The sequence below is a fragment of the Myotis nattereri genome, assembly GCF_964212035.1.
Source record: "Myotis nattereri genome assembly, chromosome: 4".
NCBI classification, from domain to species: domain Eukaryota; kingdom Metazoa; phylum Chordata; class Mammalia; order Chiroptera; family Vespertilionidae; genus Myotis; species Myotis nattereri.
The window spans coordinates 59,298,777-59,315,995 of record NC_138079.1 but is presented as its reverse complement, the minus strand read 5'-3'; the positions used below and the strand labels follow the sequence as shown (position 1 = coordinate 59,315,995).

Genomic DNA, 17,219 nt, shown 5'->3' with positions numbered 1-17,219 from the left:
TATTCTAAACAAGTCAAAGTTTTGCATTATTGACTCAGTCATCAGGTTTCTAAACTTGAAATTTTTTTTTTTTAATATATTTTATTGATTTTTTACAGAGAGGAAGGGAGAGGGATAGAGAGTTAGAAACATCGATGAGAGAGAAACATCGATCAGCTGCCTCCTGCACATCTCCTAGTGGGGATATGCCCGCAACCCAGGTACATGCCCTTGACCGGAATCGAACCTGGGACCTTTCAGTCCGCAGGCCGACGCTCTATCCACTGAGCCAAACCGGTTTCGGCGAAATATTTTTATTTGTATGAGAACTACATACAGGAGTCCCCCTTATTTGCTGGGGATACACTCTAAGATCCCCAGTGGATGCCTGAAAACAATCGATTCCTAGGAATTACTTACCTGAGGGATAACAATATCTGCTAAGGCCTTTGAAAGACCATATAATTCCATTGTGTCTTCTAATTTCAAGGAACCGTTATGCTGGACATCGTATTTTATACAGTCATATATGTCAGGGATTTTACTAATGTCATATCTTCCATTCTTTGTTTTAAAGTCTTTCTCCAACTTGGACCATCTACGTAGCATAAGCTCTAATGTCTCACTATGGTAAAGCTGAATATCTAAAACAACATGAAATTTTTAATATATTAAAATTAAAAATCAAATTAAGAATATATACCATAGGCATAAGCTATTAACAACCATATATTTTGTAGACTTGAATAAAGGTATATGTAGGTTAAAACTTGGGTTTATAAAGACCTTTCCATATGTTACACACATCAATAGTAAGAAATAGAATTATATACAAAACTCTTTGAAGCTAATAAATTTTCAATTCTAAATTTTAACTTACTTTAACTATATTATTATTTATTATTTTATAAGATTCACTTATCAGAGTAGACAGTCATTACTGGAAAGAAACTGTAAAAATTAAACAATTCAAAGATCTACTTTAACTAGTAAGCAATCCAAGCTTACAAGGTTGTCCAAGTTATTAATCAAGCTGGTCTCAGAGCCAGAGACAAGTCACCTTTTTATTGTTTGCTCTTGTTTATTATGCTGCCTATTTGCTGTTTAGCTATCTGGGAACACTACAGAATGAACCAAATAAGAACGTTTTCTTTCAAAGGAAAAAAAGCAACTATAACTTAGCTATTTATTCTTTTGTTGGATATACATTAACTCACAACTACACGTAGTATGCGCTTTATTTTTTAAGATTATTACACCTTATTTTAAAATGTTTATAGTAAATAAATAGCAATGTTTATTTGTGCTATGCTCTAAGAAAAATATGATATTTACCTGATGATTTGGGATCTTCCATGCGATGTCTGATTTGAGAAGTCAAACTTTGTATCAAAGAATAAACTTTGTCACAGGTCTTCACAGGATTTTTAATTAAATGCATTGATTTAATAAGAGAAATGCTTCCAGATGGAGTAAGCTACAAATGGATAAAGTATATATTTTATATCTGTTTGTGCACAACTATCCAAAATAACAATATACAAAACTGAAGAATAATTCCATACCACAAATTAAGATGGCCACACCGTATAGTAATAAGATTAAGGATGAAGCAAACAACTCAAATTTCATGTTAAAAAAATTAAACCTTCGATATCATGAGATCATCATCAGAGAAAATATGGCAGAAGTACTGTAATTCACAATGCCATTTTATTCTTACATCAACAATTTGTTGACTCAATACGAGCAAATACTGTTCTAACAATTTGACATATATTTATTTACATGTAATAACCCTAAGGCTCTATTATTATAATCATCTCTTTTTCCAGTTGAGGTATTTAGAGGTTAAGCCCAAGATCAACCACTAGTATGTGATGAGTGGGGTAAAAAAGCAGGTAGTCTGGCTATAGAGCTGGTGCTCTGAAACACCATGCTAATCCCGTTGTGATAATGTTTTTTACAAGTCAACAAAAGTCATTAATGACAACATGGTTTCAAATCTAGATTTTACACTTAGCTTGGCAAATTATTTAATTCCATCAAGTAAGTTTCTACAAATAATAAAAAGTGTAGAGTTCCACTTCTTATTATGATGAACTAGTAGTTCAGCTTAATTTAACCATTGTAAATGCGTAAAAATCTTGGGCAAAGAACTTCTATACTTCTGCTTTGAGGTATCTGAGAATCTATATAATAAAAGCCTAAGTGACCATTATGGTGGAACGACCAGAACGACTGGTCACTATGATGTGCACTGATCACCAGGGGGGCAGACGCCCAACGCAGGAGCTGCCCCCTGGTGGTCAGTGCACTCCCACAGGGGGAGCGCCACTCAGTCAGAAGCTGGGCTCACAGCTGGCGAGCACATCAGCGGTGGCAGGAGCCTCTCCTGCCTCTGCGGCAGCGCTAAGGAGCAGCAAGCTGAGTGGTAAGGAGCAGTGAGCCAAGTGGTAAGGAGCAGCGAGCAAGTGGGCAGAAAGGAGCAAGGGGTCCCAGACATCCCCCAAAGGGTCCTGGACTGTGAGAGGGCACAGCTGGGCTGAGGAAACCTTCCCACCCCGTACACAAATTTCGTGCACAGGGCCTCTGGTTAATATAATAAAGAATTATAGAGCCAAAACTCATACAGAGAGTGAATCTGGCATTTAAGGCTGTTTCTGAATTGGAGACATTTGTTGATCCTGAATAGACAGCAGAGAAGTGGAGTAAATCTTTAATAGTCCTATTAGGCTAAGGGAGCAAAAGTGAAGTCCAGGATTTCCAAAGGTGAAACGCTGGTAAACTCTGCCTCAAAAAATTGAGAGTGAATCAGAAGCAAACCAATCCACCAACAACTGCAGATCAGGTTCAGGTCAACTGCTGATCCAAAAAGATCTGTTTTGAAACTGGATTAAGGCAATCTTAGATTGCTATGTCCAAAGGCATAGAGCAGGAACAAATAAAAAACCTTATTGGAAGATGTTAATATTCTATTTATTTCCACAAACAAAGTATTCACCCATAATTAAAGATAATCAGCACACAAGAAAACAGGACATCATGAATACCAACCAGGAGAATAAACAACAGAAACAGAACCAGAGACTCAAAGTAATAAAATTATCAAAAACTAAAAAAAAGAGAGACTTTCTATGATCAAGAAGATAAAAGAAAACATTGAAAGTTATCAAAGAATTGCACATTATTGAAAAATGACAATATTATATATAAAAAAGCAAACAGAAATTCTGAAATGGAAAAATACACTGGCTGACTTTATAAACAAGCACATTAGATACAGCCAGAGATAAATTTAGTAAATTAGAGACTGGTTAGAAGATATTATCCAGAATAAATCACAGAGAAAAAAGGATGAAAAAAAAATCAAAAGAAAGGATAAGACAAAGTTCTAGCAAGCATATATTTGGAGACCCAGAAGAAAGCAACAGGGGAAAAAAACCCAAAAAAATGTTTTCCAAAACTGAAACAAAAGACCCAAGAATCCTATTAGAAACTATTAGCAGGAAAATTAAAAAGTAATTTACATCTAGACATAAAATAGAAAAACTGCTGAAAACCAAAGATGAAATTATGCCAAAAGAAGTTATTTTTAAATGTATTTTATTGATTTTTTACAGAGAGGAAGGGAGAGGGATAAAGAGTTAGAAACATCGATGAGAGAGAAACATCAATCAGCTGCCTCCTGCACACCCCCTACTGGTGATGTGCCCACAACCAAGGTACATGCCCTTGACTGGAATCGAACCTGGGACCCTTCAGTCCACAGGCTGACGCTCTATCCACTGAGCCAAACCAGTCAGGGCATAAGTTATTTTTAAAAGTTATCTTCAAAGGTGCAATAAGATCAACAACTAACTTCTCAAGATAAACACTGAAAGCTAGAAGATAGTAAAATGACATCTTCAAAGCAATGAAAGAAAGTGCCATCCTAGAATTCTATATCCAAGAAAAAATACCCTAAGAGGAAAGTTGAAATAAAAATACCTTTAGGCAAGGAAAAAAGAATTCACCACCAGTAGGGTGATACTAACAGATTTACTATATTGCTCTCCAAACAGAATGAAAACGACTTTAAATGGAAACTCTAAAATTCAGAAAGAAGAAAAAAGGTAATTTAAGGGTAAATTCATAGGTAAATCTAAATAAATATTGCTTGTATAAAAGGATAACAAAAATGACACATTGTGGGGTTTAAAATATACAGAATAAAAATAAACAACATTACTTACTGTATCATGTAAGTTGCTAGCTGAGCAAATGTTACAATGATTTGGGGCCTTACTGCTATATAGTTCAAGGACCAATAATATTGGCATGAATTGGGAGCTTATTAAAAATGCAAAATTCTATTCCCCACTGCAGATATGATGGATCAGAATTTGCATTTTTTAATAAGGCCCCAGACAATTCTTATGCAAGTTAAAGTTTGAAAAGCACTCTTTAGAGTCCTTGCATTGTCCAGGAAGAGAGTAAAAGCATGATGTAAACATTCAACTTTTAGAAGTCACAGAAGCCTACTGCTATCTCTGGGGTAATGTCAAAACAAACAGTAAAATCAAACAAAAATGTTAAACTAACAGAAATATAAAGTATCAATTCCAATGAAGCAAGAAAGGAGAGAATAAACCAAAATTTTCGTAAGAATTATTTAAAAAACAACTATATGCAGATTTTAAGAGCTATACCTAAGAAATACAGTTTCAGAAAGATTAAAAGTAATCTGAAATACTATGCAAACACCAAATAAAAGAAAATGACTGTTGTAGCTATATTAGTCTCAAACAAAGTAAACTTTAAGGCAAAAAGTACTGATTGAAATATATCAACTCTAAATTTATATGCATCTAAAAACATGGAACCAAAAGAGATAAAGCAAGAATTGAGAGGACTACAGAGACATGAAAAATACACAATTGTATTTGGAAATTTTAACACAACAGTAAAGCAAGAAAAAAATAGATAAAGAAACCAAGAGGAATTTGTATTTGAACCAAAATGATATAAAGTTAGAAATAATGAAAGTCCAACTTTAAAATGCAATAGATTTGGAAATTTTAAAAATATACTTTTAAATAACCCATAACCAAAGAAGAAATCACAAAGAAAATGAGAAAATGTCTCAAATTGCATAAACCTTTATATTTTATGAATACAGTTAAAACAATGCATAAAGAAAAATTTATGGCCAGAGCATGTATTTTAGAAAAGATTCAAGACTTAATAAGCATCCATCTAGTGCCATTAGTTTTTGAGAATTAGAAAAATTGCAAAATAAAACTGTACAAATAGAAGGAATAAGACATTAACCAATAAAAATTAATCAAATGAAAATCAAGTGCATAATTTAGAGGACCAACAAATTTGACAAATCTGTAAGTTAGGTCTTTGAAAGAATTAATAAATATGGATTAACCATGGCAAAACTCATCAAGAAGAAAAATAATATACTTGGCTGGTGTTGCTCAGTGGTTGAGCATCGACCTGTGAACCAGAAAGTCATGGTTCAATTTCCAGTTAGGGTACATGCCCAGGCTGTAGGCTCAGTCCCTGGTCAGGGGTGTACAAGAGGTAGCCAATCAATGATTCTCTCTCATCATTGATGTTTCGATCTCTTTCCCTCTCCCTTTCTGAAATTTTTTAATAAAAAATGTATTTTTTTAAAAAGAAAAATGGTATAATGTGGTAAAACAAAAAGGATGTCCCTACAGATATTTCAGACATTACAAAAAACTTATATAGTATATTATAAATGTTTAGAAGAATATAACTTAATACTGATATGACATAATATAACTAGAAACTATTAAATTACTCTGGAATTCATAATTATAAACTTTATCACAAAGAAAATGCCAATAAAATTTACCATAGGATTTACCAGTACATTTTACCAAACATTAAATGAAACATAAGTACACAAACTATTCCACCTAAATAGGATCCCCTATTTTTATGAGTCTAGTACAATCCTAATATTAAAAGCAGTCAAAGACATAAACAACGTAATTTAAAACTCCTAACCAAAAATATTAGTTAACCCAGTGATATATATTTTAAAAAAATACATTAAAAAGTTGATTCTAGGAGCAAAAGTAGTGTCACATTCTAAAATATCATACGATGCAATAGATGAAAAGATAATGATAAAAATCAATAAATTTTCATGATAAAAATCTTAGCAAAATAGGAACAGGATTTCCTCATACTGAAATGAGAAGCTATAAAAAATTAGAGAAAACATCACACTTAATGGACAAGTGTTAAAAGCTTTCCTTTTCAAAGCATGAACAAAAAATGCCACTTTTTAAAAAAATATATATTTTTTAATTTATTGATTTCAGAGAGGGAGAGACAGATAGAAACATCAATGATGAGAGAGAATCATTGATTGGCTGCCTCCTGCATGCCCCTCACTGGGAATTGAGCCCGCAACCTGGGCATGTGCCCTTGGCTGGAATCGAACCTGGGACCCCCCCCCAGTCCGTAGGCCGACGCTCTATCCATGAGCCAAACCAGCTAGGGTAAGAAATGCCACTTCTATTTAACATGAATTTGAAGGTGCTAGCTACTAAATCAAGTTAAGAAAAATAATAAAAACATATAAAGATAGGAAGGAAGAAAAAATTTTGTGGATATGCTTTTAAAGAATCAAAAAAAAATCTACAGATAAATCATTAATAAACAAGTTCAATAGGTTGATGCATATAAAGTCAATATTAAAAATGTTTTTACATAACAGCAACAATTAGAAAATAAAACTCTGAGATACCATTTAAAATTGTACAGTTTTTAAAAAATATGTTAAGTTTTCACAAACTACAGGTTTAATGCAATGTAGATCAATATCCGAACAGAATTTCTGACCAGATTATTTAAAAATATATATGGAAATGCAGGAAAAGCCAAGAAAAGCTTAACGAAGAAACTAGGTAGGATTTGTGATCCACAAAAAAGCAGACGAACATATATGATAAAGGTGATTATTATAAAGTAATGGGGAAAGGATGGTCTTTGCAGTATGTAATGCTGAGACACAAAGGAATACATATAGTTAGGGAAAAAAATACAAATTTACATCCTTACCTTATAGCATAAAATTTTAGCTGGACTGCAGATAAATATGAAGGGCAAAACAGTAAAGCTTACAGATCATATATGAGAATATCTAATGCCTTCTGGTTAAAAAAAGATATAAACAATACATTAAAATGCATTGACCATAAAGGAAAAAATTGAACTTGGAATTCATAAAAAATAGGAATTTCTGTTTATCAAAAGATACAATAAAGGCTCAGAATAAGTGGTAGTATATATAAAAAGAGTTCATATCTGAAATATAAAGAACTTCTACCACTCAAAAAGAAAAACACAAACAAGTAGTAGAAAAAAAAGACAAGAGACTTAAAGAGAAGTCCTTAGGAGAGAGGATTATCCAATGAAATACTTCTATACATCTACCGCCAGAATGGTCAAAATTGATTAGTCTGAAGATGACATGAATAGAGATTATGTAGAACAATGACAATTCTCAAGGAATTTTGATGGGAGTGTAATTGGGCCAATGACTTCGGAAAACAGTTGGACATCGTCTACTGATACTGAAATATAAGCATACTGTGGGTTACAGTTCTACTCCTAGAATAGATCCAAGAGAGACATATGCTCATATGCAATAGGACCCACACAAGGATAGTCATAGCATTATTAATCAAATAACCCAAAACTATAGCAATAATAGAAGCATATATAAACTGTAGTATACTCATAAATATAAGATGGGGTAAAACTAAGGCCTGCAGGGCAAATGTGGCCAGTGACATAGCCCATATAGTTTGTCCATTTTTCAAAGGTGGTTAAAAAAAAAGATTATGCAACAAAAGACCAAATATAAACCCCAAAGCCTAAAACATTTACTATCTGGTCTTTTACAGAGAAAGTTCACCAACATCCGAAATAAAATACTACACAGAGATAGATGATTATTAGCTAATTAAAATTCTCAAAAATACATGTGAATTTCACAAACAATATTGAGTAAAAGAAGCCAGACATAAAAGAAAACAAACATCACACCCAGCAAGGATGCGGCACAGATCCTGAAGCCGGAACAGACTGAAGACCCCGATTAGCAGGGAGCTCAGCAGGGGAGCAAATGCACCATCGTTGCCCCAACTTCAGCTCAACACTCACCACACACCAACACGCATGCTCTCAACACACGAAAACATGCCAAAGGCTGTGTCCTGACAAGGCTACAAAGGAGACTAACCGCCTAAAACTCCACTTAGTCACAACCTGTGCTCATTCAAAGAGTATCTGTGCAGCCTTAGCTTTAAAAAAAAAAACACTTTTGCCCTAACTGGTTTGGCTCAGTGGATAGAACGTCGGCCTGCGGACTGAAGGGTCCCAGGTTCGATTCCAGTCAAGGGCATGTACCTTGGTTGCGGGCACATTCCCCGTAGGGAGTGTGCAGGAGGCAGCTGATTGATGTTTCTCTCTCTTGGATGTTTCTAACTCTCTATCCCTCTCCCTTCCTCTCTGTAAAAAAATCAATAAAATATATTTTAAAAAAATAACACTTTTAAAAATTGGGCTGACCCTGATGAGCGAGGCTCGGTGGTTGAGCGTTGACCTATGAATCCGGAGCTCACAGTGCAATTCCAGGTCAGGACACAGGCCTGGGTTGCAGTCTCCATCCCTAGTAGGAGGCGTGCAGGAGACAGGCGAGCAATGATTCTAATCACTGGTGCTTCTCTCTCTGTCCCTCCCTCTTCCTCTCTGAATCAATAAATACATATATTTGGAGGAAAAAAAACAAAAAAACAAAAAAAGAAAACTATTCTATTATTTGAGGCTTAAAAAACAGCCAAAACTACTAAAACTATAGTAGTTAGAGATGCAGACTTATCCAATGATATGGTTATGAAAAAGAGCAACATAAAAAGCCAGAAGAGAGGTTGCAATCAGGATAGGGGTACACAGAGGCTAGAGTTGTTGCAATGTTCTATTTCTCTATCTGGATGGTGATGATTATATGATACAATACAATAAAGGCTAAGTGTATGTTTTTGTACTTTTCTGTGTGTATAATATTTCACATGTAAAAGAGTTTGTTAAGACCCACCTTTTCATAATCTTCAGTTGTAAAATCTCTGTCCTTCTGAAGTATTTCATGAAGTCTTGCTTTCACACGTTGCTGACAACTGCTCAAAGAATCGCTATCACTGTCCAGAAGACCATTCATGTTTGCACTTTTTACCATCTGAACAAGAATGGGTGTAAGCTCTCCTTCTAGTGCCAGTAGCCCCTAAACATATTAAGTAAAACCAACACAGTTTTTAAACTTATTATATAAAATAGTAGGAAGTATCATTATTATTTTGTTACATGCTGAATTTTATAAGGTATAAACTATTTACAATAAACAAACTTTATTACTAATATAGTTTGTCACCGTCATTTCAGGGCTTTAGTAGAAAGTTTCAGATTTGGAAATTTAACACTGTCTTCATAAAAATATTTTAAAATGCAATATGAGATAAAAATTCTAGTAATTCTAAAAACATTGACTTATACCTTGGCAAAAGCAGCTGCAGTCATCTGCACGCGTCCTTCATCAGAGGCATATATTTTGAGGTCATGTCTGTAGGTACTATGCAACCTAAGTAATCCACAACCAGGAAATCCTGCATAATCTCCTGAAAATAAATCCTCAAATCACTTAAGCTATATTTTTATTTCACTATATTTCTATAAACATTTAATGTCTCAAAGTACATAAAGATATGAAAACACAATGTACACATTTAACCAAATTAGAGAAACTCCAAGATTTACCTTGACCTCCAGGATACATACACCTGAAAGCTCTTCCAAGTTCCTCAGCCTGGACCCTGCCTGCAGGAGTGAGTTCTCCTCCCCATTTTAAAACCAAAAGTAAGGATGGTTCTTCTCTTCGGCTGTCTAGGATACATGTCAATGGATAAAGCAAATGTCAAATTTGTTTCTTTTAAACATGTGTTTCAAGATTAATTTTTCTTTGTGGCCCTTAGGTATTATTTTGTTCCTTAAACGTACCTCTCTTTGTAGACTTCTGCCAGAAATACCCCCTATTCCACCTGTTAAAATCTCAAAATCTCCCCCATTCTTTGGAATAAGGCTCTTTCCGAGTTTCTGAATGGAAGTATTGCTTCTCCCTCACTGCTCTCATAATGGTATGACAGCAATGTATGCAATTGTGCTACACATGCTAGATTAAGAGCTTCTTGATCATGGGATCCAGATCTTGTCTTTATATCAAGAGCTGAAGTGAAGAAGATATATCCCTTTTCTATGATTAGGAATCAGTGATTTGCATAAATTTTAGAAAGATGTGAAATGACAGAGCCTAAATTAATTATATACTTTAAATGCATAGGTGAGATATACAAAAAAATTGTAGCCAAGAGCAGCTTTTAAAATTAAGACTTGTGAAATATTTAATTACTATGTTGTACATCTGAAACTAATATAATGCTGTATGTCAACTGTAATTAAAAAATAAATAAAATAAAATTGGGAATTGTGGAATCTCTATGTGTCCCAGACCAAGTATTTTCTCAGATTTAGAGAAGGTACCATAAGTGAGTAATTTCTATACTTAATTTTGATTTGTCCTGTATTAAGTTCTGTTATGCTACAAAAACAAAGGTATTTTAAAAACCAGCAATATAAGTGCTTAAACAACTTGATGATTCATTAGAATAGAAAATCACCCTTTCCCTTGGGGCTAGTTAATAGTTGTATGTGTTTTACCATGCACATCAATATTAATTTATGGAAGAACATTTAATTAACTGACTTTTAATTTAGTTATTTATGGAATTTTTTATCATAAAGATTAAGGTAAAAGAAATTAAGCTTATTGCTATTAATCACCAGTATAAGAGAACACATCAAATTTTAAAATTTGTAATAATAAAAGCATAATATGCTAATTAGACCGGATGTTCTTCCAGAAGAAACCAGGGCTGCGAGGGAAGCCTGGTCAAGGGTGCCTGCCAGAGAGAAGCCCATGCTGGCAGCCGGGGGAAGGAAGGCCTACTCTTGCATGAATTTCATGCATCAGGCCTCTAATAAATATATAAATCCACATAGTCAAAGTTCTGTTTGCATGTAAGATAATCATTACTTCAACTTTTGCTAGTATAAATAATGCCATTTTGAAAGTCCCAATAGATCAATCTTCCCCTGAATATTCAATTATTTCCTTGGGATAAACTCGTATAAGTAGAATTAAGGTTAAAGCATATGAACATTTTTTGAAGTTCCTGATATACAGATATTGACAAATTACTATTCAAAGAGTTACGTCAATTTATACTCCTACCAGTAGACTGAAATCCTGCCACACTATATTCTCATCAGCATTCTTTATTACCAGTTTGAGAAAAGAATAAAATAAGAAGACACTTTTGCAATGTGATAGGCAAGAGTAATTATTATTATTATCATATTACTGGCAGTCCTCAGGTTACATCGGACTCGACATATGATATTTCGTGGTTACATTGACATCTCCCCTTTATTTATTAAAAAAAAAAAGTTCTGTCATTTCGACATATGTACATATGTGCTTTATGTTTTATACTATTTATTTACCAGGAATTGTTATCTTTCTTTTAAATTTGTTTTACTGTTTCACTTCATTACTGCTGTGTATGTGCTCCATGTGAGTGACGTAGATGCTTATGTAGGTGGGTTCTGACTTATAGCGAATATCACGTTACATCGCGAGCCGTAGGAATGATCTCCGACATAACCCGAGGACCTACTGTAATTATTGGGCATCTGCATTTCTCCACAAAATGGCTTTTCTAACCCCTGCTTATTTTTCTTTTGAAAGGTAAATGAGTATATGAACTTTTGTGCTGACTACTCTGAAAAGACTAATCATATTTAAATGCTTATTCTGGAGAAAAATATTTTTGAACACATTGATTGCGTATGTTTTTAAATAGTCTTTTCATACTTTTTGAGCTTTCATCCTATATAGTTTGACCTCTTCTACCAAACGAGGAAGAGGCTCATTAAGTAACATTTAGTTATAAATAAATAAGTTTTCTGAAACAACCCCAGAGTAAAAGGGAAGTTCTATGCAGTTTTCAATATAATAAAATCTACCCTTTACTTAAAGGATAAAATCTACATTTTAGATAGAAAGCAGTTAACAAAACACCACTAAAAACCAAGCCAGTCCCTACATATAATTAAAACACAATAAGCATTAATAATGACATACCTTCCTCTTCACTAGATGTTTTAGGACAACCATGAGGGAGATAGGTTAATTGCACCTTACGATTTATTCCAGAAAAGTGGCCATACCTGAAAAATAAAAATGGCAAGCAGAATGAACAACATTCAGTAATATGACCTCCTAGAAAACAACTAAATCCATCTACAGAAAAAAACTAACCCTACATTTTATTGCCTCCTCTATTTAATTACCTTGTTGAATTCTTCAAACTATCCTAGTAGAATATCTGTGGCAAAAGTAGTCATTCTAGCACCTTAAAAATGAAAATATAGCCATGGCTGGTGTGGCTCAGTTGGTAGGAGCATCCTCCAGTACACTAAAAGGTTGAGGATTCGATTCCCAATCAGGGCACATACCTGGGTTGCAGGTTTGCTCCTGGCCTGGTTGGGGGCTTGCAGCTTGCAGGAGGCAATCGGTGAATGTTCCTTTCTCATCTCTCTCATACTCTCTCTCTCTTTCTCTCTCTCTCTCTCCCCTTTCCTCCTCTTCAAAAATCAAGAAAATGTCCTCTGGTGAGGATTAAAAAATAATAATGATACAAAAAAAGTTTCTTGCCTTAGCTGGTTTGGCTCAGTGGATAGAGCGTCGGCCTGCGGACTGAAGGGTCCCAGGTTCGATTCTGGTCAAGGGCGTGTACCTTGGTTGCGGGCACATCCCCAGTAGGGGGTGTGCAAGAGGCAGCTGATCAATGTTTCTCTCTCATCGATGTTTCTAACTCTCTGTCCCGCTCCCTTCCTCTCTGTAAAAACAACAACAACAAAACAACAACAAAAGAACCCCAAAGGAAATAATAAATAAATAAATGAAAATAAGATTGTAAGTGGTCAAAATTATAAAGTTTATAATAGAAATACCGGTGGTACCTACTTCACTTGACTAAAACATAGTTCAAAATTATTATACTTTTAAACAGCACTGAATCTGTTGTCGTTAGCAAAATGAACTTCATACTAAGTAGTTCTTCATAGAAGACCCAAATTTGATGTCCTCTTTTCATCTTCTTGTTAAAATTAAAACTAAAACAATAACCTTAAATACAACACCTATTTTCTCACTGGTGAGAATAAAAATCTCAATAGGCTTTCACTAATTTCTCCTCAGCTACAGTGATAAAGAGTAAAACTATCAAACTGAAGGAAATTAACAAGGAAAGTCACACATATTTTCAAAAGAACATTACAAGTCATCATCAAAATTAAGGAGTTCAAAGATACTCACATCTCTAACACAGTCTTAAGTTGTTCAAGTTTTGACTTGTTTTCTTCAATGTCAGAATCATTATTTTGCCCCAGCTCCATAAGAAGTTGCCGTGTAATATCCAGCACTTCCTGTAAAATAAATTAAGAAAGAATTACATTTCTATATAACTTTCCCAATAGCAATTTAAAACTCAACAAGAAATCAAATGCACTTGCCTGTAATTGTTTTGGCTTTTTGAGTTTTAATTTCCCAGATTTATATCCATCACACTTTTCAAAAAGATCAAAAAATCTTATAAAAAAGACAGAGCACTATTAGTCATTTGCAATAATTAATATTTTCACCATATACTTAAATCAATTATAGTAAATAGTAAATATAGAACCATAATGATAACAAATCATAGATATGTGACTCCGGCTCTTTGGATTTCAAATACTGTGTCCTCTTGCCCTTCTTCACTATACCATGTTGTTTCTTTATGTTGATTGATAGACTTTTATATTTTCCTAAACCATATCAAACTAATAATCACTGGATTATGTGAGTAAGTTTCTCATGATAAAAACAACATATGATTATAAAACAAAATATCTGAAATATGTTCTCTGAAGTCACAACATACACATATATACTTTAAAAATGTTTCAGTATATATTTAATGGCTCAGGTTTTGCATATCAAATACTAAATAGAAAAAAACAAACTTTCATCATACTAATTTTCTTCTAGAGGTTGGGAGGTTAATGACTGTCAGAGAGCAATATAAGTGAATAATAAACCAAGATTAAATAGAACACATTTACAGCAATAAATGAAAACTAGGTCAGACTGAGGGTCATTTATGGATACTGCCACAATAATTTTCAGATGCTATTACATACAATTATTTTAAATGGATTTTGTTTGCAACCACAGGTTTAAATATTAAAAGCCAATAAATAGTAGTAAACAGTTTTTCTATATGATGCAGTAATTGAAATAGCTAATCATCTATCAAAAATAATATATTATCTTCTGAGTATTAAATTATTCCCCTTAAAACATACTTTTGATGCCTCACTTCCATTTTCATTTTTTGTTTTGGTGTTCGATCCCCATGACGTATGACAGCTATGACACATCTAAGTTCCATCCTAAAATTAAAACAAAAGAAATTCTCAATTTGTGTTAAATAAGTTTGGAAATATGGGTTTAAAAACAAAATTAAATACTTCTGTCATCCTCCCCCCAAGGACTTCTGAGAATATTTAATATGTTAATGTAAGTCTCTAAGCTGTGAATGTGAACAATATGGTCAATTCGCCTGAGTAATAGGTGAGTTTCACGCACTAACTTTCACTAGAATGTTATGAAACACTTTGGCAATATTAGTTCACTTAACTCAAAATATAACTTTATATTTTTTCTTTACATGCTAAGCGTGCCAAAGTTGTAGACCACTAACTATAAACCTTTAAGTAATGCATCTGTTGTCACCTCCTTCATTTTTATGGTTTAATTAAACAGTTCTACAATTACCCAAGCATTCTGGGGATTTTATTTATAACAATGTAAAACATTTTTAGTCCATGAGAACCCCTGTAAAAGCATGTAATCTATTGCTCCATCTGCAAAGTGGACCATAAGAAAACATATCAAGTAAAGTATCTAATAATCATTCAGAAATTTAATCTTTATTGCAATAGCACAGACTAATGGGGAAAACCCAAGGAGTTTCTAAATGAAAATATTCAAACTTACATAGTTCCAGATGTAGTTGGTACAATTGGGATATCTTCAGCTTCTAAGGGTATTGACCAGGGGATATGAAATTGTGGAGCAAGCTCTCTCATCACAATATTGCTTTGAGAAAAGTAAAAAAATAAAAATTAAAAAAGTAGTTCATTTTAAGACAAAAAATAGAGAATCATAGGAGTTAAAGTCAAACTATCTAGTGATTATGTGACAACAGCACAAAAGTAACCCAAAAAATCAATGCTCATCAAGAAATATTAGACAAACAGTTCTAAACTGGTATATCAGAACACACTAATGGGGTCCCATAAATTTAAAAGTATTTACTTATATACTTTAGTTTTAAAAATGTAAGTCACATCATATTCAAATAATTCACTATAACTGTATCACATGTACTTTACAGAGGTTCTAAAACCCAAGATTATCTCTTCTGTATGGTCACTAATCAATTCTTACTAATGTATTGATCACCTATAAGCTATTTTAAATACCACTGCCCATTTTTAACAAATTTCTATCATATTTTACTAATAGGGTTAACAAACGTGTTTAAGTAATTAAAAAATATTTTTGGTTTTTAGTTTAGCATCTATTCATGCTAAAATTTAGTAAGCTCCCAAATTTCACTTTAAGGATAAGTTCACAAATCTTTGAAATATACAATAAAAGCTGATTCCAAATATTAAAATAAATTTTAAAGTGTAAGTTTCTTATGTCTTTGTCATATATACTTTAAAATGGTTTAATGATAGCTCTTGTTCTCTTGTTTTATAAGTCTTTTAAATCAGGGTATAAGAAAACAGGTTAAAGAATATAAAGATAGCATTTCTGTAAGCAATAATTTCTTTTACATTCAGTTGATAATCTCATAAGAAAGATCTTTAAGTAACATGTTTTAAAAAAGTAGTATTATTCAAAAGAATCCTGAATTCCAAATATTTCTATTTCACTCTGGTTATTTACCTCATGAATGTTAATTTTGGGCCATATAAGAGAATGAAACCACAGCATTTCTAAACCTATGAAGTTAAAAAACCTTTAAGCCTTTATCTACACTGGTCATAAATTAATCTATCTTTGATAACTCAAATTATAAATGATTTGGCATGATCTTTGGGGTTGTCATTTTATAAACATTGATTTTTACAGGGCTAACAAAATCCTAATCATTTGATGTTGATAATTATTTAGTTTCTGTATAACTAGTATGTATTCGCTGTAATAAAGGTAAAGAAGAAGAAATATAAAAAATAAAATTCATACCCAAGTATTTTTGCACAATCATCATAATACTTCATGGAATTTTTCACAAAACTGAAGCCATTGACATCACAGACATAGGACTGTCCATTGGCTCGCAATAAATCAAAGCCACAAACTGTTTGCTATTTAAAATAAATTATAAAATGTAAAGTTCCATTTGAATTAATATTCACAATTTCCCAGGCTTGTTAGAACATATCAAATTATATAAATGCCAAAAAGTGTATTATTGTTTGCTAGTTTACTTCATAATAAGTAAAAAAAATGAAATTACTTATTTGCAACTTCAGTACCCTGAAAATATGTAACATATGCCATATAAACACTATTATAAAGTAGATGTAGAACAACAATATTTAAGGGACTAGAGAAACCAAAAATAATTATATTTTTTTTATCCAGTTCTCAAGTAACATTTCTTTAAAAAACAAAGATAAAAACATATAAAGGCTTTGATAAATTTTGTGCTAGCAGAAATGATACCACTTTAATCCAAAAAAGAAAAAGGAAAAACAATTTTGAAGAAATATCTCAAAGGAAATGTCAAATTATCCCTATGAATCTTTCAAACTCTGACAAGCACACACTTGTGAATACCCAAAATAAATTTACTTTATTTGGGAGAACAAAACAGTTGAAAGGTATGCATTTCCTGTTCAAGTTCCAGGAATTTTCCTATCTTCTATTTTATATTCAAGTCATCACATATTAGCATAATGTGATGTTAAGTCAT

The 17,219-nt window shown here is 33.0% G+C and overlaps 1 protein-coding gene across 1 annotated transcript in view; it reads right to left on the bottom strand.

The window, feature by feature from the left end:
* The window catches only part of PPIP5K2 (diphosphoinositol pentakisphosphate kinase 2), a 66,085-nt gene that overhangs the window by 30,253 nt on the left and 18,613 nt on the right, over nucleotides 1-17,219 (bottom strand). Inside the window, exons 9-19 of the mRNA XM_081089060.1 lie at nucleotides 16,487-16,608; nucleotides 15,227-15,328; nucleotides 14,533-14,619; nucleotides 13,699-13,774; nucleotides 13,502-13,611; nucleotides 12,266-12,351; nucleotides 9,823-9,948; nucleotides 9,562-9,683; nucleotides 9,110-9,292; nucleotides 1,315-1,456; nucleotides 400-623 (exon numbers count right to left, since the gene is read on the bottom strand). Coding sequence (XP_080945186.1) covers nucleotides 400-623; nucleotides 1,315-1,456; nucleotides 9,110-9,292; nucleotides 9,562-9,683; nucleotides 9,823-9,948; nucleotides 12,266-12,351; nucleotides 13,502-13,611; nucleotides 13,699-13,774; nucleotides 14,533-14,619; nucleotides 15,227-15,328; nucleotides 16,487-16,608 — 1,380 coding nt within the window. The remainder of the gene's footprint in view (nucleotides 1-399; nucleotides 624-1,314; nucleotides 1,457-9,109; nucleotides 9,293-9,561; nucleotides 9,684-9,822; nucleotides 9,949-12,265; nucleotides 12,352-13,501; nucleotides 13,612-13,698; nucleotides 13,775-14,532; nucleotides 14,620-15,226; nucleotides 15,329-16,486; nucleotides 16,609-17,219) is intronic.